Source organism: Pituophis catenifer, unplaced genomic scaffold (genome assembly GCF_029215685.1).
Source record: "Pituophis catenifer annectens isolate HBS135680 unplaced genomic scaffold, rPitCat1.0.hap2 SCAF_4, whole genome shotgun sequence".
Taxonomy (NCBI): domain Eukaryota; kingdom Metazoa; phylum Chordata; class Lepidosauria; order Squamata; family Colubridae; genus Pituophis; species Pituophis catenifer.
This window is the reverse complement of record NW_027256884.1, coordinates 99644443-99672235: the sequence shown is the minus strand read 5'-3', so window position 1 is coordinate 99672235 and position 27793 is coordinate 99644443. Positions and strand designations below refer to the sequence as shown.

The 27793-nt window shown below is 38.3% G+C and overlaps 1 protein-coding gene across 2 annotated transcripts; it reads right to left on the bottom strand.

Annotated features, from left to right (window-relative positions):
• Positions 1-70: 70 nt before the first annotated feature.
• On the bottom strand, positions 71-27677 carry COL8A1 (collagen type VIII alpha 1 chain). Of its 2 annotated transcripts, XM_070943793.1 has the most exons (3): positions 27609-27677; positions 3093-3387; positions 71-2084 (listed from the first exon to the last, which is right to left on the bottom strand). In XM_070943793.1, exons 2-3 carry the CDS (start codon positions 3382-3384, stop codon positions 157-159), a joined length of 2220 nt encoding a protein of 739 aa, XP_070799894.1. In that variant the 5' UTR covers positions 3385-3387; positions 27609-27677; the 3' UTR covers positions 71-156. The 2 variants fall into 2 exon arrangements, with proteins under 2 accessions (XP_070799894.1, XP_070799893.1); XM_070943792.1 differs by lacking the exon at positions 27609-27677 and having other exon boundaries at positions 3093-3408.
• Positions 27678-27793: the final 116 nt, after the last annotated feature.

Here is a 27793-nt window from a genome sequence, read left to right as displayed (position 1 = left end):
TTTTCTTTATAACAAGCTGTACATAGACTATTTAAATTTGTAATTTTATTTTAATATTGTACATGTTGGTCCAGAAATGATCAATAAATGCACCTTTCAATGGTATAAATTTGGAAACACAGAAAAAAGAGCTTTCATTTGATCTGAGTGTGCAGTTTACATTGGATACAATAAATATCCAGAAAAAGATGAGTGAACGTATTGCCCGGCATAAAGTCCCGCCGCCTGTTCAGATGGCATCTGGATATAAACTCTGTCGCCGTGCATCAGCTGAACAACGGCACTTCCAGAAGCTTGGTCCAGGAAACCTTTCTTGTATTCATCATACGTGTACATCAACGGCTCATTGTTTTTAAATAATGCCACCCAGACATTTCCCCCTTTGCAGTGTATGTGGTAAGCGAAGTAGTAGATCCCAGGGATTTCACAGGTAAAGACACCAGTCTGTGGATTATAATTCTGCCTGCCATTATAAAGGAGCTTGTCAAACATCACAGGAACCCTGACCTGTGGAAAAGGAGTGGTGAGCTCAGCTGTGAAAGCCGGCATCTCATAGGCAGCGGCGGTGGCGGCGGCAGCAGCGGCACTGTTTTTGCTTTTCTTCCCCTTATAACCATATGGAGTCTTTATTCCATCAAGGCCTGGTCCTACCTCTGGCAAATACTGTCCCATTTCTGGCGGCGTAGGTTGCATTATTACTGGAGGGCCAGGAGGGCCAGGGGGACCAGGAGGGCCTTGGAGACCTGGCTGGCCAGGAGCACCAAGTGATCCAGGTTTCCCTGGTGGTCCAGGCATCCCTGAAACACCAGGTTTCCCCATTCCTGGAAAACCTGGTGGGCCTGGCAAACCCCGTTCACCTTTACTTCCAGGTAGTCCAGGAGGTCCAATTGGGCCACTTGGTCCTGCAATACCTGGGATTCCAGTAGGGCCTTGATGGCCTTGAGTTCCTGGCTTTCCAGGTTCTCCCTTGGGGCCCATCAGCCCGTGAGCACCAGGCAAACCTGGCAAACCTTTGTGACCAGCTTCTCCTTTTGGTCCAATTGGACCAGGCAAGCCTCTCAGACCTGATGGGCCCACCTCTCCTGGAAAACCAGGTTTACCTGGGAAACCTTGCAAACCAAGCTCACCTTTGGGACCAATAGGTCCTGGAGGCCCAACAGCTCCAAATTCTCCTTTTGGACCTGGGAATCCCATCACACCTGAGGGCCCCATTAATCCAGGCTGGCCTGGTTGGCCTGGTTCCCCTGGAGGCCCAGCCATGCCAGGTGGTCCCACGTGACCTTTTTCACCCTTAGGTCCCAGTGGGCCTGGAGCACCACCCATCCCTCGATCACCTTTAAGACCAGGGAAACCTGATTTTCCAATCCCAGGAGCACCAGGTGGTCCTGGTAAACCTGGCAGGCCTTGTTCCCCCTTCCCACCTGGCATACCTGACTGTCCTGGGATTCCATCTTGTCCTGGCTTCCCTATACCTGGAAGACCAGGAGGACCTTGAATTCCAGGAATCCCAGCTAAGCCCTGTGGCCCTCGTTCCCCTGGAATTCCTGGCTTGCCTCCAGCTCCCTGAGGGCCTGGAAACCCTATCATTCCTGGTTTGCCTATTCCAGGAAGTCCAGCAGGACCGGGAGGACCTGGTAAACCAGGTGGCCCTTTTAGCCCTGGTAACCCCGGAATCCCCACACCTTTATCTCCTTTTGGGCCTTGGGCGCCTTGTATCCCAGGTTGCCCTTTCATTCCTGGCTCGCCCTTTGTTCCTGGTTGTCCTGGTAATCCTCTGTCGCCTGGTTTTCCTATTCCAGGCAGTCCTTGAGGTCCTGGTGGTCCTTGGGGTCCTGGAATTCCCATAGATCCACTCTCCCCCTTTGGCCCCATTTCACCTCTTGATCCTGGAGACCCCATTGCTCCTGGTTTTCCTGGCATTCCAGGCATGCCTGGTTTTCCAATTCCTGGGTATCCTTGGGGTCCTGGTTTTCCTTTAGCTCCTGGTACTCCATGTCCTGGCAGCCCTGGAGATCCTGGAGGCCCTCTTGCTCCAGGCTCTCCAGGAGGACCCTGTTCACCTCTCAAACTGGCTAATGGCAATTCTGTTTTTTAAAGAAAGAAAGAGAAATAAAGAAAGGAATATTAATTTTCATCTTGACTGCTCTAGATGTCACCAATATGTTTCAAGAGGAATTGATGTATCAGCCTACTGGCTGGATTATTTTTACAGCACAGTTGATGTTCAAAAGGAAGGATGGATTACCTCCTTTCAAAGACCATTAGCAATTTTGTGAACAATGCTGCTGGCCCCCAATTTTATTTTATTTATTTTTTTGCTTTCCTAAATTGTTCCTGATGAATTAGACCCATATTCAAGTTGATATTTCTATGTGTTTTGATGCAGCAAAATCTAGAAAAGTAAAGAAAAATGACTTGTTGGAAAATATCACTTTTGTAACTTCTCCGAATCTGAAAGATAAGGATGTAAAAATGGGAGTGGACAAGCTGCACTCCCCTGCCACTCTCTGTATTTCACTAAAATTGTACTTCAGCTTTAGTGAAAGTGACAATGTTCTATTGCAATAAAGACAACAAGCTGCTTGCCAATGGCCTCTCACAGGATCACACTCCAGAATCTGCCTTCTGAGGCAGCCATCTCACTCTGCCTAAAGCAGGTATGAGAACATTTTGGTAACAGGACAGAATAAACTTAACAGTGAGGAAAATTACAAATTTTGGTGCACAACTAGAAATAGAAGAGTTGGAAAAAGGGGGATAGTTAAACATCTGGGCTTGTTGCCAACTCTCTGTAAATTTAAGCTCATAGGTGTTTCAGAATAAATGCACAAGTGGTCTTGCCTTTTCCCACCCCCCCCAAAAAAAAACCCTCAACAAAATATTCTTCACAAATGTTGACTTTTGCAATATATTCTACGCATTTGAGTATAGTTATATTCAATATATGAAACTTGCCTTCTCTTCCATCCTGTATAATGTAATAATTAGGATTCTGGACGAGGACCAGAAAGGGTCATTTTCAACTCCAACCTCATCAGGAGACCTTGGTCCAGTCACCAAGCCCAACCTACTTCACATCTTGCCCATATTACCTTTCTGTTTCTTTGAAATCCTCTCCTTGCCAAGCATAGGGATCTGTGGAATTTCTTTTATATACTGAGGTATATATTCTTTTCCATATGATAGGTGTGGCCCCTCCTTTCCCATGTGCTGCATTGGCACTCCATCTTTACCCAATGGCATATGAGGTACTTGTTGCCCAAGGGGTTGGTACTGTGGCACTTGAGGAGGCATCGGCTTGATCCCATAATAAGCACCAGCTTGGATAGATCTCAGTAGCCCAAGGTAAATGATTAGCCATGTAGGTGCTAGCAATATAGCCATAATCTGCAACAACAAATAAATCATTCTCAAAACAGAAGAACAGCGAGAACAAGAAACTTAATTTTGGACAATGAAAATTATCCCTGGTAAGAAGGTATTTCCTTTTGGTAATCTTTTTAGCTATTCTGCATTAAAGCAAACAGAGCTGGTTGTAGGTCTTATGGGTCCCTACAGTATTTCTGACATTTTAGCTTTGGAAGCATAAAGATAACAATGAACTGCTAAGTTATATTTATAATATTGCTTTGGGCAAATTGTTCCATTACATTGCAGAATGTTAAAATTATGATTTTCAGTGGAAATATAATTTGAGTTTCCAACAGTGCTTTGGAAGATGTTTTGATGAAAAAAGAATAAGGGGGAGGCTTTCAAGATTTTTGTAAAAATGTAGTTATTTTGAAAAAAGAGAAAGAAAAGGCAAATGCCTAGAAATGATAAAATACAGATATTTAATGGAAAAGTTTGCATAGTAATATAACAAAACATTAAAAGAAGTTGTGAAATAAGATAAAAATTAAAAGGAAGTATGAATATACTGACAAATTTGAAATGGCAGCCCATACTTGTTGAGTCTTTTAGGGGCTGGGTTTATGGCAGGAAGAATCCTTGTTTATTAAGGATCCCTGTGTTATTTCTGTGCTAGAGAATTCTTCATTGAGAGAACCCTTCTCCTGAAGACTTAGTTGTCCCCGGAGAACAACAGTTTCAAGGAATCATAAGGTAGAGCTGAAGAACTCAGGGCTTTCAGAAATTGTCATTCCAGGTCTGATGCCCTACAAGATTGAGAGGCCATGTTTAAGTGAGGGGGAAATAAAAACACATCATCCAGATCACAGGCACACACTATCTTGTGAGGATGAGTTTTCTCCATTTTATACAAGAATGCCTATGTTTGGAACCTAAATGTAGTAGTACAAAATCTAGCACAAAAGGGCCAGTATCTGTAAGAAAAATACTTAAATTCCCTTAAAGTCTGGTTTCCAGTATTGCTATTTACAAATTAGGAATGCTCTTTTGATAGATGACCAAAATTTTCAAAGAAGAAATAGTAAGATTATTCAAGAAATCTAGTCAGTTTTACAAAGTCACTGTTATGCTATAGAAATACATATTTAATTTTATGGTCTCAGAAAGTGGTATACTATCATCATGAAAATTATACAAATATTTTTGGTTAACTTGCTTTTAAAAAGAGTTGTTCTTACCCTTCATTGGTCTATAAGAATTGGGTTCACCGTGACTGTCAATGGCAGTCCTACAAATTGCTCTCTTCTTATTAAACCAATATAATTTAGACAACCAATAATGTGTAATACCTTGTGTATCAGTTTTCTTCAAATCTTATACGTATGAGTAGTACATGGTGTGTCACCATGATATTTGAAAGCCAATATTAGCATCATCAGACAGTTTTCTTGTCACAAAACAACACGAATTAGCCCAAGTAATAAATGCTACTAATCCTCAGTCCCATTAATAGTACTTTTGCTTTCACTGCAAACATATTGCTGGATGTTTTTGCGCTACTTTTTTGTTTTCTGAAACAGTTTGTGTGGAAAAATGATGCTGAGAGGAAGCCTCTGAATATTATGTTTTCAGCATCATGCTTGTTTGTCTAATCTTTAAACATCTGGTCTCTTTCTAAGTAAGCATACCAGTCTAATAGGCATATGGCCCTGACATCAATTATTAGAATAACCCAAGATGACAATTGATAAACTCTCAAAGGTACTTGGAAACGGCTCCAGAAAAAAATAAAAACATGCCAAACTACCATAGAGACTATGCCAGGAATGAATCTCATAAAATGCTTATTTTATTACCTGAAACTAATGAAAAAAAAAAAAAAAACAGTGATGACCTATTTTTCCTAATAAAATTAATTTTTATTATTTTGAAAGCATTTAGAGGTTTGCAAATCATCAATTATAACAGTGATAAATTCAAGTATTTGGTCAACATTTTTAATGTTCACTTATTATACTCCTCAAAGATGTTTCAGGAACCCTTTGCTTCTGGTCTTTTTCTGCTACAGTATTTCAGCAAAAGACTCCCTTAGTTTTATTCACCCGTAAACCTGTCTAAATCCTCAGTAAATTTAAATAATTTAGGAGTGCATAACTTGTGGGTGTTTTAAATAGCCTTTTAGACTGTTTCCTAACTGTTTGGCAATAACATAATAAGCTTATTCATGAACAGCTTTCTATATGAAGAGCCACCCTTTCTGGCAAGCAGACCTTTAACCAGAAATATTTGAGAAACTATTCTTTGAAGCTTCATGTCTTTCTAATTTTTCCAGTGTCTAACTCTCTCCTTAAAATATTCAGGGAAAGTGTACATGGAATTCTTTCTAAAGTATAATAATAATTTCTATGGATTATGAACCTTTCACAATTCACAGGCAGCAGAAAATAGAAACTAAGAAGCAATATTGGTAATTGTACACTAGATGGAGTGTTTGTTTCAAGATTCTGAAATCCCATTATTTAACTAACATTCATTTCAAAAACAAGATGTGCTTATTGAATAGTAAAAATGAAATTGTTATCAACTGCTTAACATTCCAATATCTTCCTTCGAGGTAAATTTCCTTTCCAAGAAAAATCACACTTTCTCCAGCATTCAAATTTCAGTATATGATTATGTGAAATATTGTTCTGTAATTATTACAGCCTCTTAGCTTACAGCTGGATAAGCACAAAGCTTCAAACAAAATAATTTTACTTCAAATAAATCATATTCTTCAATGAAATACAATGGGCAGGGCACTAAAACCTCAGGAATTTAGATTCATTTTTGGCACATAGTTTCTTATAAAAGTGAAAGTTAATAACAAGCAACTTGGGATTTGGAGGCCCACATATATCGTATTAAAATAGCTGAGAAGCACATACTGCGCAAATCCATAATTACACCCAGCTTTCATTCTTTGGTTTTAGTCGTCAGCTGACAACTGTTTAAAGTCAGCTAAAACTGAGAGTTGAATTATTAAGCCAAGGTGGTCAGAAATGTCTGTAAATTTAATCGGAATATTTCATGAAAATGCATTTGATATTTAAATTCCCAGCTATTATTCCTTTTAAACAAGTCATTCTTTGTTACCCAGGTGGATGTAGTATAGTTTTAGCATGATAGTAGATTGGCATGAAAAACCTATAATTATAATTTACAATAGGGCTGCCCAACATTTTGGAGTGTATTGGGGAAGAAGACAGATTCCCTTTGCAAATCCTTAAAAATAGAAGTAGTAGCTTTTTTCAAGTTTGTATGGCTATCATACGGTCTTGGAAAAATGTGCTTGATTGAAAGATTTGCAGGCAGGTGCTACATTTGCAACATGAGACATATTGAACTGTGGTGGAACAAATTCAATTTTTTTTACTACCGGTCCTGTGGGCATGGCTTGGTGGGTGTGGCAGGGAAAGGATACTATAAAATCTCCATTCCCTCTCCACTCAGGGGAAGGTTACTGCAAAATCCCCATTTTCTCCCAATCAGCTGGGACTCAGGAGGCAGAGAATAGATGGGGGCAGGGCCAGTCAGAGGAGGTATTTACCGGTTCTCCGAACTACTCAAAATTTCCGCTACTGGTTCTCCAGAACTGGTCAGAACCTGCTGAATACCACCTCTGATACTGAAACACATGTTTGTTTTCAATCCAAAGTATGCAGAGACCATAAAAAGGGCTATTCATTAATCTGGGCCTAATCTGAAACTCTTTCAAAACAAGTAGACTACAATAAAGATAATTGGGGCATTTCACATATTTTATTTCCTTGTTCAATGTTTCATTCGCAGGCACTGCGTTGATTTGCATATTAAAACATATTCAGATAAATAGTAATTGTGAAATGAATGTACTCGAGGAGCAAAAAAGCAAATTCAGAAGATGTGTGTGCTCTGTGACTACGTGACACTTAATCCAAATCATATGGTCTACTATGAGCTAACTCTGTTAGCTCCAGAGTAAACTGCAGTGTAAATAATTTCAAAGCATGTCCTAATACATATAAACATTTTTGGGAAAATCTATATAAAGCTTATATTTTATTCTTCTCCATACACAAAATTCCTTGTGACCAAATAAAGTATTCAATCCAATCCAATCCAATCCAATCTCTCCTACAGTTTACTTTGTTTTTTTTCCTTTGGAGTCAATATCACTGTCCACGAAACGAAACGAAACGAAACGAAACGAAACGAAACGAAACGAAACGAAACGAAACGAAACGAAACGAAACAAAACAAAACAAAACAAAACAAAACAAAACAAAACAAAACAAAACAGGGAAATGAAATTCTCTTTTATTTGTAGATCTGAAGTTTCCAGAGCTCATGCCTTATTGAAACAAAATTAAATCTATTTGTGCTGCCCCTAAAAGTCTCACCACTGTTGGAAGTATATTGAAGATAATTTTCATATTCCATTTTGTATTCTATCAAGGAACTTCCCTGTATCCAAAATTTATCATAGAAAGAAGTTTCTAAATACAATGTGTGAGGCTAGATTAGAATCGTTTAATATTACTCTTGTTTATGACTCTCTGCTGTAATCCTGTGGTTTTATGGCCTGATACTTTGTCATAAAAGACTCCTTTCTTTTTTTAAAATATAATTTTCATTGAAACGTTTAAACAAGAAGATAAAAACTAATATAAAGTAAGGAAGACAAAAGAAAAAGAAAAAAAAAGAAAAGAAAAGCTTATTTTCCCCTTTGAAAATACTTTCTTTCCCAGCGCTTTTTAAAAACTAGCAAAAATGTTATTGGTCTTTCATCTTCTCACTTTGATGCTATGCACACTGTGTTTTCTTAGCCCTTGCTGCCATGCTGCTTTATGGGCGATTTGTCTTCAAAAACTAAAGCTGTCTTAAAGTTTGTATCTTGAGCCTGAGTCTCTGCCATATACAGTATTTCACCACACTGTACTTTGATTATCCTTTCCAAGTGGGAATGCAAAACAATAGCATCTCTTATTTTCTTTGTTTTGTATTAATTTTATAGCTCTTTAGAAACCCAGGATCCCAATCCAAGGGAGATGCTCAAACCATGAAAAATGTTTTTACAGTATTTTTTCATGAAAATGTCTCCTGCAGTTAGACCATTTTCATTGGAAGGTGTTTTTTTTTTTCCATTGCAAAGGCAGAATCTTTCTATAATTTGCTGTGACCGGTGGTAAAAACAATAAATAAATTGATTGATTGTCTTGTCTATAAGCTCCTTCCAGTTCTGGAATAATCTAAGTCTCCCCAAATAACAAATGAAATGTAATGATTTACTTTGCAGAAAACAACACAGAATAAGGGTTTTATTTATTTTTTTAAATTAATTTCTCGCTCTCTTCCTCACTTTCTTCTAAGGCATTCTTCTCTCAGTCTGAGTCCTCCACATTCACAGAAAAACAATATACTCTAACAACAAGGCTGTAGGTTAAGATGGTTGAGGAATAAAGGGAATTAAACCCATATGGCGAACATTACATTATAGAAAGATGCTCTAAAGCAAAATTCTCTTGCTTGTATATTAAATCCATGAAAATGGAGGTCCATTAAACCAAAGGGTTAATATGCTGCTTCTATGAAAATTTTTCATGTATTATTTCAGTTACATAAAAGTTTTCTTTTCCCTGTTTCCTTTTTAGTTTTAAAATAGCAGTATCTTCTGCTCCAGGGATATACAGTATATGGCAGTGATGGTGAACCTATGGCATGTGTGCCAGAAGTAGCACGCAGAGCCATCTCTCCAGGCACGCCAGCCATTGAACATTGCTCTTCCGGGTTCCAACATGCACATGCGCGCCAGCCAGCTGGTCTTCACGTGCACGGGAGCACAGGAAACCGGAAGAGTATCTCCCTGGTGTGCATGCATACACCAGGAAGCTAAGTTTCTGGTTTCCTGTGCGTGCATTCTGGTGACTTCACATGCGTATGTGTGCCAGAAACTGTAAGACCAGGTGACACTGGAAGCTCAGCTTCCTGGAGAGCACATGTGTGCCAGGGAGCTTCTCTTCTAGTTTCTGGCGCTCCCATGCACGTGTGCGCGTGCTCTCATTTTGGCACAGTGCCAAAAAGGTTCACCAACACTGGTATATGGCCACCAAATAAGAAAAAAATACCCACTACTTGGAGCCTCTCAATGTTGCTAATAATTTGTAGTAAATCATGTGAATAAAGGTGTAAATCACTTAATACATGAGAAATAATAATATTCTATAGTAGGTTATTTCAACTAATTACATTTAATCGTAATTCACGCAAATTCTGTTTCATCATGGCCTCTTCCATTATGTTGTCCTGACCCTGCAAATATTGAAATTCCTCGGATATTGCTCCAAGTGTCGTGTTTGACCTGAAAAAGTTTTCTCAATCTTTCCTTAATGGCAAAGGAAGCTATGAATGAGCCAAAAAGTATCATTCAGAGCAGATCTATAACAGATTTTTACTTTCCAAAGAAAACCGGGTGGCGGGGAAATGCACAGATGCTATTTCCTATACAGCCCTACTACTGGACAGAAAGAAGAATAATGAGAGTCTCCTACAGTGGTGGGTTGCCCCCAGCTCGCACTGGTTCTATAGAACCGGTAGTAAAACCAGCGGGAGGCCCCACCCACTGACCCTGACATCATGAAAATGCTTCTGCGCATGCGCAGAAGAGCGCGTGGTCCTGTTATGAACTGGTAGTAAAGGTAAGTAGAACCCACCCCTGGTCTCCTACATATTTTAAGACATTCTGGGTGTTTTTCATTTTCAGAAGATAGAGTTATGAGTGCCACATAACTTTACAACCCTAGAGTACTCTGCTGTTTTCAAGTGTGGAAAAGGAGCCTGCCACAAGTGTTGAAGTGAGATCTGTCTACCAGTCCAATAGACTTTTGCATGTGGAATGAAAAGTGATGCGATCTTGTCCTTTGTTTCAGGCATCAGCATGTTATGTATAGTCTTAATATATATTTTTATAAGCAGTTGATCACAGTTCATAGGACTAGTACCTAGGACTGAAAACGTCAAAGCAAAGCTTTGTTTACATAATTCATTAAATTATGATAGCAACCAGATTGTTCCATACCTGAAGAACAGGCTTTTTATGTTTGGCTTTCTAAAGAGCCAGTTATCAGTCAAGTACCAAGTACCAAGACTATAAATAGTTGAAATTCTTTTATTTGGATTTTCTCTTGCTGTTCTGATGAGAAGATAATGGGGCTTCAACAATGATACACGCAAAAATGAATTTTCTTTTCAAGCACTCACTGTTTTGTAATTGAAAATAAAGTTGAAATGGAATCAGGCACAAATGTTTTCCATATATTTTAAGTGGTTTAATAATTGAATACTTTCTTTGCCAAAACAATGTAAGTAGAATAAACCAGAATTTAGTCCATGTTATAAATTAACCATAATTACTAAGTATATGGCATTTTGGATGTTGTCAACAAAAGGTCTTCATTGGATTCAGCCCAACTCTGCATCCTAAGGTAGATAAGGCTGCTTTGAATTGAACTTTCCAGTTATACTCTAATCTCATTCTAGGTCTCAAAGAACCTATAGAGCTTCAAGGCCCATACAAACAAAAGTATTATATTACTTTTATAAGATTAAAAGACATAAGTTACATGTAGGAAACACTGTCATTCAATAGATTTAAAAAACTTAATTTTGGTATCAAATAAAGCAGCTACCTATAATAAAATTCTTCCACTGAAATCTAATTAATTCACAGAGAAAGTCTGTGCTAATTTGGAATCTTAGGAATTAATGCAAGAATTAATTTTCTCTAAAGCCCAATCCAGTGTATGTGGTAAACAAACATCTAAATTGTGCTGAGCTATATATATGTTACATAACAATATCATTTTATACCCAGATTTATATATAAAACTACAAGGCCAGAATCAAAATTCGGCATCCTCACTCAATTTATAGAGTTCTTAGGCAGTACCAGACATGACTTCAAAAGCACTCAGATAATTAATTGTCTGTCACTCTCCCAGCAGGAAGAATGCAGCCTGGAGTGACAGAAAACACTCAAGCACTCGGCAATGCTGTATGGTTTTGTGTGTTTAGTTTGTTTCCTGGGAAGCCTAAAACCACACCATGCAATTCCTTTAGCATCCTAAAGAAGATTCACTGCTGAAACTTGCCCTGCCCTGGATTTCATTTACTTATTCTCAGCTCAGAACTTCTACCCCAACCAGCAGCTGAGTTTATCATTTCAGTTTCTCACATGCTCCCTGACCTGTCATCATTTTGGATCCGGGTAGAATATTAAACACATTTTTTATATTTACTGTATTTTTTGCACTATAAGATGCACAGGACCATAAGACATATGTTAGCTTTAGAGGAAGAAAAAAAAATCTGCCTCTGCCTCCTAACATCCCTCTGGTATTCATCTGGCTAGCGTCCTTGCAGCCAACAGCAAATAGCCTGGTCAGCTTCAGCAAGTTATCGCAGCCCCAGCATATGGCTCGTCAGGGCTCCGCTCCATTGTGCTCACCACCGGTCAATGGAGCTGAGTTGCTGCCACTGGTGGGCAAAACTGGAGCCTTCCCTGCTGAGCAGCTGATTGACAGTTAGATCGGCCTCCCGGAATACTGCCTATCACCTGTTCTAGGCAGCGGGGATTGCTGCTGCCTACCACCGCCGTCGCTGATCTCTGCTGCTGCCATTCTCCGCCAATTGCAGCCATTCACCGGCGATTGCCAACAATTGACACCACCACCAAATAGGTAGCAAACGGTGGCAGCAATCCCCGCCACCTAGAACAGCTGATCGGTGGTATTCCGGGAGCTGATCAGTTGTTCGGCAGCAGAGGCTCCAGTATTTCCTGGTGGCGGTGAATGGCGGCAGCAGTGATAGGCAGCACTGGTAGTGAATATTGCAGCACCTCAACAATTTCCCTGCCCCCATTGCAATATTCGCTCTATAAGACGCACAGACATTTCCACCCACTTTTTTTTGGGGGGGGGGAAGTGCGTCGTATAGTGCAATAAATACGGTATGTCATACTGCATAATTGAATACCACACATACAGTAGCTGAATCCATGATATTCAGACAATAATATCATAACAAAACATGGAAGGCTAGGTAAACATGCACCAATGTTATATTGTAAAGTACAATGCAGTTGATAAGATTAAAGCAACCATCAGACAAGCAGTTAAAACACAGATGAAAATTTAGAGAAGCAAATTGGAAACAAAAAATCATTGTAAGTAATTGTCATATATTCAGAATGACTCACTGCAATTAGATCTCTTGTTGCTTCTTCTCCACTGAAGTCTCAGAAGAGACTCTCAAGATACCACAAATCAATACATGTGCATGGGAAAGAGCACATTTATAATTTTTTCTTTAGGGCAGCCAAAGGCTGCAAGGAATCTGGTGCCGTATTATATAATAAAGATGATAATTATTCTAAAGGAATAGGAATTATAAATGCATTAAGCTATCATAGATTTTTTTATATTTAGATTTTTTTTTCAAAAAAGAAAAATATGGAAGAAAATTTAACAATTTGCTACGGAATTGCCATTGCATGATCTTAGAGGTACCTGGGGCTGTATAGGCCCAGAGACCATGGACTATATACACCGATGCATTGGAAGATCCCAGCAAGAGTTCCTCTGGACATAATTCTGTATGGCCTGACCATTCTTCATAAAAGATCGAAGCTGGTAATAGTGCTTCTCATTATAAGCCACTGAAGCTAGTAATGCTAGAGGCAGTTCCAGGATCACCCTTCTCCCAAGGTGCATAACGTCATACAAAATGGGTTGAATCCCCTCTTATTTAGAGTAAGAACCAATGATAGCCCTAATTGGCTCATCTGTCTATTGCTGCTCTTGGTCCAAAAGCCTTACCAGAGCTCTTCAAGAAAGGAGCTTCCCACCACCCGCAGAGGATATGGGCACAAGCCATTGTCAAAATGAAAGCCAAATGAGACGGTATTTAGTTTAATCTAGCAAGAATGTTCTAAACAGGACAGAAAAGAGAAAGAATGACTGATATGAATGGGGAAACTATTCCTTCTGTATTTGAAAAAATGTCAAACCAACAACTAATCCTGCCAAATCTTCCCTAAAACCAAAAGGTTTGTTGAGGAGGATTTGATGCTTCTGTGTTTGCTAGGCTGTATTATTTTTTGTTCAACTAACATGTATTTTTTCTTTGACTGGTTTTTTTTTTTTTTTTTTACTGTTCCCAAACTCATCCAGACAATAGGGACCACTGGAGTCAAAGATCCTGCAAATAAAACCACAGTCCAAGCAAAAAAAAACTAGTCAATATTATAACAAAAACGTGCTTTTCAGATTCTCTCAGCTTCAAAGGGATTACAATTCTCATAAAAGACATTTTTTGGGAGAGAATTGCTTCAGACAAAACACTATTTATTGGGCAAGATTTTTCAAAGCCCAGCCTTGCAAGCTATATAAATACATAAACGGCTTGGTTTAAGGTAACACCATTTTTGACTTGATTATTTCAAGAGCTGCCTTGAAAATTTTATGAAAATAATACCATTATTTGTTTACTTGATGGATTTCAGATTACATTTAAAGTTTTGCACATTTTTAAAATAAACACTCTACTAAATTACTAAAATAAACTATCTGATCATGTTCTGTGACATATAATCTTGTAAACTGCCTTTTTCAAGCATAGTGCTAATCTTTTTAAACAACAAGCAGTCTTGTTAGAAGATGTAATCCATTTTGTCAGGTGTATGATTAATCCAAGCATAATTATGTATGATGATAAAAATGAAACATAAGATGTAGTAGATATTTCTACTGATCTCATATTGGCACAGCCATTTTTATGAACATCAGAAAGAACAAAACACCCAAAGTTAGATATTCCCTCTGCTGGGGACACCAATGTGACCAAAAAGAATGCTTTATTTTTTGTTTTTGTTTTTTAAAATCAGGAAGTCTATTACAAAAAAAATCAGCCAATAGGGAAGAAGCAAGAATATCTCAAAATTGGGTTGGATATTAAGTGTGAATTTCATATTCAGTCTTAAGATGGGACTGGCAGAGAGAATTTATTTGTTAGTGGCAAATATAACTGCTGTCACTGAACATTCAAAAACTAAGAAATGGTGGCTTCGCTTGAATTTGAAAGCAAAAATTTGTTCCTCCTGTCATATAGACCTGGCTGGAAGAGGAGGGAGAAATGCCCCTTTTAGAGATATGGCCAGCTGACATTCAGACAGGCATCAGTGTAGAGATGGTGGAGTGGTGGTAGTGATCTGAAACTCATGGGAGACATCTGGAAGGTTCTTCTCTTCAGATTGCTGGGCTGAAATACAGTATTATGTCTTGGGTTCTAAGAAGGGTCAGTTGAGACTGTTGCTGTTGTACCAGACTCTCTGCTTCATAACAACCTAGCTGCCTGACTTTCTTGATGCCATTACCAGTTTGGCTGTGGAGGTCCCCAGGTTTATGGTCTTGGGGAGTAGATGAGTGCTTTTTTGTCCTTTGTGCCAGTTATGCCTGTTCCTGAAATGGGAGGCTCTGGTCACTGTCACTTATGCCCCCACAACCTCCTACTTGAACTATTGCAAAGGGCTCTACTGTGTATGAGGCTGTTGTTGAGGAGTATTTGGAAACTTCAGATAGTACACAAATGAAGCTGCATAGATTGTAAATGGTATTGGTTATTCAGCTTTAGGAGCTGCATCGGCTGAATGTGTTTCTGAATGCAATTGAAAGTGCTGGTTGTCATCTTTAAAGACCTCCATAGTTTGCCTTCTAGTTCTTCCAGTCATTTCTACCCATCCAATCTGGTCTGGCAGGAAGGGCATACTCTGGGTCCCACCAGGGAAGGAATGGTGGATAGTGGGGACTAGGAGTTGTGTTTTTTCTGCTTTCGCACCTCCCCTCTGTAACACCCTACCTTCCTAGAGTAGGATGGTTCTGACCCTGTTGGCCTTTTAGAAGGCCTTGAAGAACTGGTTATATGTCCAGGCGTTGGTCCTGAATGTGTGAAGGGCCCCATTTCCTGGTTATGCTGATACTGATGGATTATAATATCTCTTGGCTGCTATTTTTATTTAATTTCTTTTTGTCTCATGTTTTAATTGTTTTTATGATTATTTGCCATTCAAAGTCATGGGTTTGAGATAAGCGACTATACATACATACATACATACATACATAAATACATAAATACATACATACATACATACTGAATGAATGAATGAATATATGAATACATAAATATCTTTTCCACAGACATTTAAATGGTTTGCTAGTTTATTGTTCCCCATGTCATAGTATTGTTTTATGTTGTTTAAAATTGTTCTGAAAATCTAAATCTAAATTTAGTCCTCCCTTAAGCACAAAAATATGGCTGGATTACCTTGGGCCAGTCATTCTTTTTAGCCCTGGCCAATGAAGTTTTTTTTTAAAAAGTATCTATGAACATGGACATGACTAGCATGGTGCATGATGATCCATAACATTCAGTAATGAAGCTTTCATTCTGTTGGGAATTGATTGAAGCTATTAATAGTTACATGTGCTTAACCACAATCAAAACCATGTGGGTTCTAAGCTTACGAGTAACTGAGTGCTTTTTGTCCTGTTCATACTTCCTAATTCTAGAACCTCTGCGGTTGCACAGATTTTTAATTGACAAAAAAATCCCTTCATTCCCTTCCATAAAAAAATTGCCTGTCTACATATATTCACCTACATTTCTCTAGAAGCTTTCCAAAGGGGAAAAATATATTTTCTGAAACTTTGCTTAAGGATGTTTGGTCTGTCAATGAATACCCCTAGATAGAGCAGTTTGAAAACCATACTGCTATAAGCAGTAAGTCTTCATGCAGAAATCCCTCTGAATGGCTATGATCATTATGTAATGGGAATTTGGTGCAATCCTTTGTATAGCAGCCTTTTAAATGGCTGCAAATTTGGAACCTGATGGTGCCATAATCATATTGTTGAAATGCTGATAATCATTCTATGGCAGTAAAGTGATATTTGTTCCTGCTTTTTAATGGTAATTTGGAATTTTGGAGCATAGATATAAGTATTTTCTTAAGCCTGAACTGCAGAAGCTTTTCAAGCAGTGGTGATATCCAATTTTTTTTACTACCATGGGCGTGGCTTGGTGGGTGTGGTGTGGCTTGGTGGGCGTGGCAAGGGAAGGATACTACAAAATCTCCATTCCCATCCCACTCCAGGGGAAGGATACTGCAAAATATCCATTCCCACCCCACTCCAGGAAAAGGATACTGCAAAATCCCCATTCCCTCCCTACTCCTGGGGGAAAGATATTGCAAAATCTCCATTCTCACCCCACTCTGGGACCAGAGGTGGTATTTGCCGGTTCTCTGAACTGCTCAAAATTTCCGCTACCGGTTCTCCAGAACCTGTCAGAACCTGCTGGATTTCACCCCTGCTTTCAAGATAATATAAAGAGGAAAGAGTGTGATGCAAAATTCTAAACAAAGCAAACACAAACACCAGAAGGTTGAAAGGTCCATGAACACACATTAAACTCCTAGAAGCGATAGAGACAGAAGTGTGTAATGTCAATCGAAGTTTTCAACTGAAATAAAGTACTGATGCTAAGTATAGATGTGAGGAGGTGGAACTGAAAATGGACCATCTGCATGAACTGCAGTTAAAGTTCCTGCCATAACAGTCTTGGTAATTGGAGTTTGATGGAATGACCTTTCTTTGAAAACAATGCAGAAAACAGGAACATAGGTTGGTTGGATTAACTGTGGGATGGTTTGCTTATGAAACTACTGCACCAATAGGTGGAGGATTCTGCTGGCAGTCTTTCTATTTACTGAATTTCAGAAATCTGATCACTAGATGGTAGCCGTGGTGCACTCAATTTTACATAGACAGATTGCTTTAAATGACCTCTATAATATTATCATAGAGCTGCCTTGCTCAGTCTAGTACTCTCCAGATGTCTTCATCCAATTCCCATGATGGCTGAGAATTCTGGGAATTGATGCTCAAAACATCTGGAAGACCCCACTTTGGTAAGTCAAATAAATAACTGTTTGAGCTTCCCCTGGTTACATTAGACATCACAAGGTTGCTACACTGAAAACATAATGTGAATGCTAGACATAGTGTTGCCTTTTTATTTTATTTTTAAAAGAAGAATAATTTTTTTCTTTTAAGTATTGTGTAATGCGGGAAGGACCCTGAAGGCAAATTCACCGGACCATTTTTTAAAGCAATGACTATTGAGTAGAGCCGTCATGACCTCATCTTTTTGGCACGGGAATTATCTTTGTTAATGCTCCAAACAGACGTCAAGTTTGCAGCTGATCACATCCCAGTATACTGTTTTAGAAACATCTCAAGACATTTTTATGACCTTGTAGTTAAACAATTGTGCTACTTAAAATAGAATGTAACAGCCCTCCTGTACTGAATCAATTCAGACTTACAGTCTTTCCATAAGCACAGATCAGGCTGCCCAGGGGAGAGTGCAACCGGAAAAAATTGCTTCACTCTTATTTTAAGTATTTTAAGTCCTATGTGAATTGTAAAGTCCCTGCATGTTTCCCATCTGCATTAGTCCTGCTTGAAGCCTGGGGTCCTCAATTTTTTTTTTTTTTTTGTACCTATGGGCAAATTTGAAGATATTATTAGCATTTTTGTGCACATTAACAGATTAACAGAGCTGGAAGGGACTTTGGAGATCTTCAAGTCCAAACCCTTGCTTGAACAGGAGACTCTATGCCATTCCAGACAAGTGTCTGTCCAATCTCTTCTTAAGAACTTCCAGTGATGGAGCACCCACAATTTCTGAAAGCAAGCCATTCCACTGATTAATTGTCCTCACAGTCAGGAAATGTCTCCCTAATTCTGTGTTGGATCTCTCTTTGATAATTTTCCATCCATTATCACTTGTCCTGTCCACAGGTGTTTTGAAGAATAGGTCGATCCCCTCTCCTTTGTGACAGCCCCTCAAACATTGGAAGACTGCTATCATGTCATCTCTAGTCCTTCTCTTCATTAGACTAGACATACCTAATTCCTACAACCATTCATTGTATGGTTTAGACTTGCAACATTTCTTTTGTATTATAGTGATCAGAACTGGATGCAGTATTCCAAGTGCGTGTACTCCAAGTGGTACATGGCACATATGGCCAATCAAATAATGCTAAAGTAATAAGATTGCTCACTATTAACGTCTCTAGCTTCCTAGGAAGCTGTCTACATTTTCAGCTGTTTTTTTTCTGGCAGTTAGACATACTTCCAAATAAGGCTGCAGCATTTCCTTTTCCAAGATAGACATCCAGAGGCATTATTGGAAGTACCTATTATGCTTAAGACTGGTCCTCTGATTGCAGCATGCCAGCATTCCACTTTTCTTCAATGAAAAAAATAGTAAAATAAATAAATAAATAAACCTGGGCAGGCATTGTTAATGCCAGTGAGCATCCATAGCGGCATTGCCATGCATAGTATCAGAGGTTCAAGTAGTATGCAAAGAGAAATATCTTTCCCCAATATATTATGTGAACATATTAAGAACCCATTCGCCTATTATCAACCACACTTACTGGGAAACGAGGGCTACCAAATTAGGATTACAAAAATCCAAAAAACCATTAGCTGATATCAAAGGGTTACAATTTCTGTATTTTTCTGTTACTGCCTAATAGTCTAGTTTTTTGCAGTCCAGATTTGGTAGCCCTAAGAAAATCCAGCAACTCACTTTCAGATTAAAGGTAAAGGTTTCCCATGTTTATTTGTGTATGACTCTGGCGGGTGGTACTTATCTCTGTTTCTTAGCCAAGGAAGATTACAGATTCCTTCCCCATTCTCTTGTTTGGGAAATCCTGCTTGCCAGCCTCATAAACTTTCTCTGAAATATGTACTTTTGCATTTTAAACTCATTTAAATCACAGCAGCATTGCCACCATGCTGTATGTTAAATGCCTTTGTTAATTTAAATCTTTTAAAGGGTTGCTAGAAAGAAGAAGGAAGGCATTTTAAATCATTCAAAGTGCCTTTCAAATGACTAAATTAAGTATTGAAATAAAAACAAATGGTCCTTTGGTGTTTCTTTCGATATAATTGTTTGTCTGGCTGCCATGATACAGACCATATAAAAAGACATTTCATACGCCTATCATCTGCTTTATTCTCCCTATTCTGTATGAGCTTTGGAGTAGATATATCAGGCTTTAAGTCTGATGCATTCCTCTTGATTGAAGAAGGATGCTAAGAATGCATGAATTCCTGATGACCTTTCACTGCAAACTGTGAACTTTGCTCACTACCCATGATGCACACTTAGGCGTCATTACTCAGGCTCTTAGCCAGGACCTTTTCTTGGCCATTACAGATTTAGCGACATTTCTCAAACAAAGTGAGGAATGAAAGAAACTGCTTAAATAAACTTTGAGCTCTTTTCTTGAAACTGTCACCTCTAAGTTCATGAGCGAGCTCAAGGGAGAACATTGCTGTTTGTAATAGAGAGAAAGTGGAATTTGTGTCTAACACCCATCTAGGCAGGCACTGGTATTACTGCCTTTTTTGTCCAAAGTTCATGTTACAAGGCAATATTAGGCTTCACTCAAATTCTTGACTTTTGAGTCAAACAGAATCTTGGGGTTAAGAAATAAACTAAGCTTAGAAATTTGACATAAATTCAAAGATGATTCCACAGATTGGAAGTTTCAAACTTCTTTTTTCAAATTTAAATCTGATGAATACCAGCCTGTCATAATCTTCCATCCTACATCGTGAGATTTTACTCAAGTAGAAATCTAGATGACAGCAAGATTTGTGTAAATCAGCCATTTAAAATTAAATATTCTCATTTAGGATTACATTCACTCTGATTTCAGGTTGATATGACCCTCCATATTAATGGAGATTTCTAAACCAACTTTAAGGTTGGTCTAAAGTTAACTTCATGACTGAAATGTTACATAAGTTATTTAATATCTATTTGCATACATACATTGAATGAAGTTGGTTTGGAAATCCATTATTGTCTACTTCTATGCAAAAATCTTTTCTACTACTTGTTTTTGTTGCTGTTTTGGAAATATTAAGTACAGTGCATTGAACCAAGGGATTTCTCCATGCAACTATACACCATCACTGAGCTATGGTCCTATACATTCGAGATTATGACAAAACACTAATAGTTGAAACCCAAACAGACAAATTCTTGTCCTTATTATACCATAATTAAAACCAACCTGTTGAACAAGTACCCTTGAGTTTCCCATAAATATTTCCTTTCATTTTGTGGTTGAAACAGGAATGCACATCAGAAATAATTCTTTATTTGTAACATATTGGAAATGTATTTCTTTTTCCTCTAGTTTCAATGATTTCTAAAACTTGTATTTTCCCACAAAGTACCTTTATAGCCATTTAATAATGTAAAGTAGGGCCAGTTCTACCCTGGATTGCAGCAAAGAAATCCAGGACAGATAGGAAAAATCGAGACTCATACAAGCACATTCTTAAAATACTTCAATGTTTCAGTAGAAAATCCAAATCCTTCACGGCTTAATATTTTCACATGATAGAGGTTTTATTTTAAAAAATGTTAGGCTTTTAAGAACTGTTGAACCATCCTAATTTTGCCACAAAGTCTACTTTCAGAGAGTTTCATTTCTTAATTAATTTTCTGTTGCCTGTCAACTTTCGCAAAGGTTGGGTTGGAGTTTGATGCCCATAATTCTTAACCCATCTGTTGACAAATGATAAGAGTTTCTATCCAACACATCTGGAGGGCACTAAATTGGAGGTGGGTGTTTTAACACACCCTTGTAATTGTTTATCAAACACAACATAGCAATGTCTGCTTCTGAGGGAAGTTGGTGGGATTTACATGCAGGAAATCCAAAAAGAGCAGTCTCCTGTTTTTGGCAGAGACAAACCCACTGTTGCTTTTGGTTAAAGATCAGAATTTTGACTGGATACAAATGCACTTGGCAGAGAATATTAAGCCAAAACACTAAAAGAACTTTGGAAGATTAGAAGATAGAGCTTGCTTTAGAAGATTTCGTTTGGGGATAAATTCCTATCAACAGCATGTTCTCAATTTTTTAAAGCTGACTTTAATAGACATATTTTTCTCATTCCAGAGATGTGTCTACAAAGGAATGAGTTTTTGATTCAGGGATTCAAAACTTATCCTTATTAAATCCTAACAGGGCCTCAAGAGACTTCCTTTGGATTTTTTTCTATGGCAGCCTGCCCTGCGGTAGTATGAAGTTGAAAATTTCTTTTAAGTGGTTTGCTATGTCAGTTATACTAGTCATTTCATTGCAGTTGTGTAAATTATCAATTTCTACAATTAGCTTCTACCCTAGTTAAGTGGATGTCTCTTCATCCAAACAGTAATATATATATATATTTCTGTCTTTCCTCATATTTGAAAAACATTATTTAAAAACAGAATTCTAGAAAGCGTTTTAGGTGGAACATATTGGCATCTATTTTATTGGTTCTGTAATTGGTTATATGTTAACTGTTGACTTCTTACTCTTGTTTCATCCCTTTATTATGATTATTTTGTTGTGCTCTCATAATTTTTTTCTCTTTATTTAGTATTCTGTGGACTTTTTATTGTATGATAAAAAAAAATTAAATAGCTTTTAAACTGTTTTTCAGGAATTAAGAAGGAGAAGCTGTGTTCTGACCCACGCTTCCTTAGAAATACAGCACCATCTTAGTTCTGGCAAACCTCTTTAATTCAAACAGCTGTGAATTATTGTCATTCCCAGTCTGAAAGGCTTCTCAAACAGTCTTTCAGGGGAATGTTTACAAACACCAATCATCTCCAAACCTTTCTCCCAAGTCGACCCTGTTTTCTTAATTGTTCCTGTCTTCTGGCAGCTCTGAGCAGCGCACACTGGGAACAGGCTCCCACTGTTCTTCTGCCTTGCTGAAGTCAGACTCCGGATACTCCGGAGGCAGCAAAGAACTACCAGATGGCCTTGGTCCCCTCTCTGCCTCCGACTCAGAGCCCTCGCCTGAGCCTTCCCCAGACTCCAGGACTGGCCCACGTTCCTCCCCAACCTCCTCACTGTCCAAATATACTGTCAGCTCTGCTGGCTACTGGTGGGACATAACAAGCTGTGACAATATGCTAATGCACTTGGAGGAAACCAAACAAATTATTGTAATTTAACTCTTGGAACTCAATTGGTAATCTATTTCTTGCATAACATTACAGGAAAATAGCCCAATTTATTGTGGAGTTTTATTGGTTTTACAGTCAATTAAAACAATGTATCATACCAGCATTTTTATTTATCAACCAGGTCACAGATTTACCTTGCTATAAATATATGTTCACATTAAACTTTTAGACATCTAATAAAACATATTAATTATCTAAGACTTGTCTTGGTTCATTGTATGGAAGTGGGAAGCATATCTTTTGGACTTGCAGGAAGGTGACAATTTTTTTTTTGCTTTAATTTATATGCCGCCCTTCTCCGGAGACTCAGGGCGACTTACAATGCGTTAAGCAATAGCCTTCATACTTTTGTATATTTATACAAAGTCAGCTTATTGCCCCCACAATCTGGGTCTTCATTTCACCTACCTTTGAAAGGATGGAAGGCTGAGTCAATCTTGAGCCTAGTGAGATTTGAACTTGCAGTAATTGCAAGCAGCAGATGTTAATAACAGGGCTTTAGTCCACTGTACTACAGGCTCTTTTGCCTGTATGTTGGAGGATCTTCTTTTTTATGGGAACAGTATGCTAAGGACCATATCAAGTCACTGGTCTTGATATGGTCCTTAGCACTGGTTATATTATCTACTTTGGCTAATGACATGTTTGCAAGAAACCTAGCTCAGAGAGCACCAAGGACCCTTCGTGGTCACTAGAGTTTATTCTTTTGCCTAAGGTTTATTTTGTTTTCTGTTATTATTTGTAATCTTCTTCAGTTTTAATGTACAAAAGATTGGTTTTTTAAATAAAAAATATATAGCTCATGTCACGTATTTGGAGTAAGGATCATTGAGTTTACTTAGTATTTAGGCCTGACTTCATAAAATTAAGCAGGAAATGCATCTGAAAAGAAAATTATCTGTATTTTTCTTCCAACGTATTCTAGTTCCCTCTCTTTTTTTCTCTCTCTGATACAGAATACAGGAATTTTTTTCTTAGCAAAATAAATGTTTCTTCCAAAAGTCTCACTTAGGACCAGACAATAGTCATAGGTTTTTTAAACACTACGGACAATATGAGATAATGTCTACTTATTTAAAGTTTTCCAATTAAAAGTTTAAAAAAAGTAATTATGTTTTTTTGATACAGCTTCTTCTGTTCTACATAAAAGGCATACAATGATTCATCAAATCTAAAAAATTATGGCTCATGAAATAAACTTTATTTATAATTCAGGAACATATTTTTTCTACAAAGGAGACTTACATCATATATGGTCTGTTTACCCATTTAGCTAAATGATATTTATATAAATATGATTAGTTTTCTTCCATTGCTTCTTGTCCTGCCTTCAGGTGCTTTGGAGAATAGCTTGACTCCTTCTCCTTTGTGGCAAACCCTGAGATTTTGGAACACTGCTATCATGTCACCCCTAGTTCTTTTCATTACACTAGACATACCAAATTTCAGCAATTGTTCTTTATATTCTTTATGTATTTTAGCTTCCAATCTCCTACATTATTCTAAGCTTTTTCCAAAGCTTACTCAAAATCCTTTCTTATAATCTGAGCCTATTCATTCATGTCTGCCAATTTACTTTATATGCAACATGAATGTTTTTAGCTACTTTGAAGCTGTTTATCATAATGATATTCTCACTTCTCCATGGTAGTAAGCACATATATAATTCTCACTCCCCTTCATGGATCAACTGCCTTGGTGTGGTGAAGGGGCTTGCACAGCACAATGAAGCTATGAGCTATGTAGTGCAGGGCCACCCAAGGCAGACAGGTCATAGCAGAGAGCTCTGACAAAACGTGATCCACTGGAGAAGGAAATGGCAACCCACTCCAGTATCTTTGCCATGAAACCCCCATAGACAGTACCAAAAGGCAAAAAGATATAATGCTGAAAGATGAGCCCCTCAGGTCAGAAGGTGTCCAATATACTACTGGGGAAGAGCAGAGGGCTAGTACTAGTAGTGCAAGAAAGAGTGAAGCAACTGGGCCAAAGCCGAAAGGATGCTCAGCTGTGGATGCATCTGGTGGTGAAAGGAAAGTCCAATGCTGTAAAGATCTATTCTCCATAGGAACCTGGAATGTAAGATCCATGAATCAAGGCAAACTGGACGTGGTCAAACAAGAGATGACTGAACATCGACATCTTAGGAATCAGCGAACTAAAATGGACAGGAATGGGTGTATTTAATTCAGATGATCAGGTATACTACTGGGGGCACGAATCCCTCAGAAGAAATGGAGTAGCTTTCATAGTCAATAAAAAAGTAGGAAAAGCAATACTGGAATACAATACCCAAAATGACAGAATGATCTCAGTTCGAATCCAAGGCAAACCATTAAATATCACAATAGTCCAAGTCTATGCCCCAACCACTGGTGCTGAAGAGGATGAAATTGACTAGTTCTATGAAGCCCTACAGTACCTTCTAGAATTAACACCAAAAAATGATGTCCTTATCATCATGGGGGATTGGAATGCTAAAGTAGGAAGCCAAAAGATAATCGGAATAACAGGCAAGTTTGGCCTTGGAGTACAAAATGAAGCAGGGCATAGGCTGGTAGAATTTTGTCAAGAGAATAGGATGGTTATAGCAAACACTCTTTTCCAACAACCCAAGAGATGATTCTACACATGGCTATCACCAGACGATCAACACAGAAATCAGATTGACTATACGCGACACATGCACTTCCGAACCAGTAAGGAAGGTAAGTAGATTTCACCCCTGGTAGCAACTAAAACCATCTCAAAGAAAAAGAAATGCAAGAAAGCAAAATGGCTGTCTGAGGAAGCTTTACAAATAGCTGAGGAAAGAAGGGAAGCGAAAGACAAGGGAGAAAGAGAAAGATACACCCAACTGAATGCAGAATTCCAGATAATAGCTAGAAGAGATAAGAATGCCTTCTTAAATGAACAGTACAAAGAAATAGAAGAAAACAATAGAATAGAGAGGACCAGAGATCTCTTCAAGAAAATTAGAGATATGAAAGGAACGTTTCATGCAAAGACGGGCATGATAAAGGACCAAAATGGCAGAATGACCTACCAGAGGCAGAAGAGATTAAGAAGAGGTGGCAAAATTACACAGAAGAACTATACAAGAACGAGTGTAACGTCCCTGATAACCATGATGGGGTGGTCACTGACCTTGAGCCAGACATCCTGGAATGTGAAGTCAAATGGGCCTTAGGAAGTCTGAACAAGAACAAAGCTAGTGAAGGTCACAGTATTCCAGTTGAGCTATTCAAAATCTTAAAAGATGATGCAGTAAAAGTGCTACACTCAATTTGCCAGGAAATTTGCAAACTCAACAGTGGCCACAGAATTGGAAAAGGTCAGTTTACATTCGAATTCCAAAGAAAGGCAATACCAAAGAATGTTCAAACTACTGCCCCATTGCACTCATTTCACATGCTAGCAAAGTTATGCTTAAAATGCTACAAGCTAGGCTGCAGCAGTATGTGGACCGAGAACTACCAGAAGTACAGGCAGGATTTTGAAGAGGCAGAGGAACTAGAAATCAAATTGCCAACATACACTGGATCATGGAGAAAGCTAGGGAGTTCCCGAAAAACATCTACTCCTGCTTCATTGATTATGCTAAAGCCTTTGATTGTGTGGATCACAACATATTGTGGCAAATTCTTAAAGAGATGGGAGTACCAGACCATCTTATTTGTCTCTTGAGAAACCTATATGTGGCTCAAGAAGCAACAGTGACAACTGGACACGGAACCACTGATTGGTTCAAAATTGGGAAAGGAGTCTGGCAAGGCTGTATACCGTCGCCTTGGCTATTTAACTTATATGCAGAGAACATCATGAGAAAGGCGGGGCTAGATGAATCACATTGGAATTAAGATTGCCAAGAGAAATATCAACAACCTCAGATATGCAGATGATACCACTTTAATGGCAGAAAGTGAAGAGAAACTAAAGAGCCTGTTGATGCAGATGAAAGAGGAGAGTGCAAAAGTTGGCTTGAAACTTAACATTAAGAAAACTAAGATCATGGCATCTGGCCCTCTCAATTCCTGGCAAATAGATGGGGATAGTGACAGATTTTATTTTCCTGGGTTCACCGCAGATCCCCACCACAGAGGGGGATTACAGCCAAGAAATTAAAAGATGCTTGCTCCTGGGGAGGAAAGCTATGGCAAATTTAGACAGTATAAAGCAGAGACATCACGCAGCCAACAATAGTGTGTATAGTCAAGGCTATGGTTTTCCTAGTTGCAACTTATGGCTGTGAAAGTTAGACCATAAGGAAGGCTGAGTGCCTTTGAACTATGATGCTGGAGAAGACTCCTGTGAGTCCCTTGGACTGCAAGGCAATCAAACCAGTCATTCCTAGAGGAGATCAACTCTGACTGCTCTTTAGAATGCCAGATCCTGAAGATGAAACTCAAATACTTTGGTTACCTAATGAGAAAGAAGGAGTCACTGGAGAAGAGGCTAATGCTGGAAATGATTGAGGGCAAAAGAAGAACGGGACGATAGAGAATGAGGTGGCTGGATGGAGTCACTGAAGCACTCAGCATGAGCTTAAACTCCGGGGGATGGTAGAGGACAGGAAGGCCTGGAGGAACATTGTCCATGGGGTCGCGATGGGTCGGATACGACTTCGTGACTAACAACAACATAATTCTCACTTCTCCATGGTAGTAAGCACACACATATATATGTATATGAATATGTATGTGTATGAATATGTATATGTGTATGTGTATGTGTGTGTATATATATGTGTGTGTGTGTGTATATATATATATATATATATATATATATATATATATATATATATATATATATATATATATATGATGAGATCTAAACACAGCAGAATTATTTTCATGTTTTCTATTTTGGAGATGTAATGAAGATGCTAAAAGCCTTTGGAGCAATTAACTATTTCATTAAATTTTCTTTATGTTTGTTGACAGATTCTGCTGCCAGGTCAAATATCAGCATGTGAAAATTATGCAAATCATCTTAAGTTTCCAATCATTCATAAGTTTCCATTTCCATTTACACTTTGTATCTTAAAGTTTGCATATACTTACTTTAGAACTTTGATGAAATGATGTGGATCAGTGCACTAGGATTTTTAGAGGTTAGGTCTAGCTTCTTTTGTTAGATTCTGATAAGCAAGGAAAGGTATTTTTTTATCACCACTACCTTTAAAAAAAAGAAATTGAAAGTTAGAAATCAGAATTATGGTCAATTTTAAAACATTAGAATGTCCAAC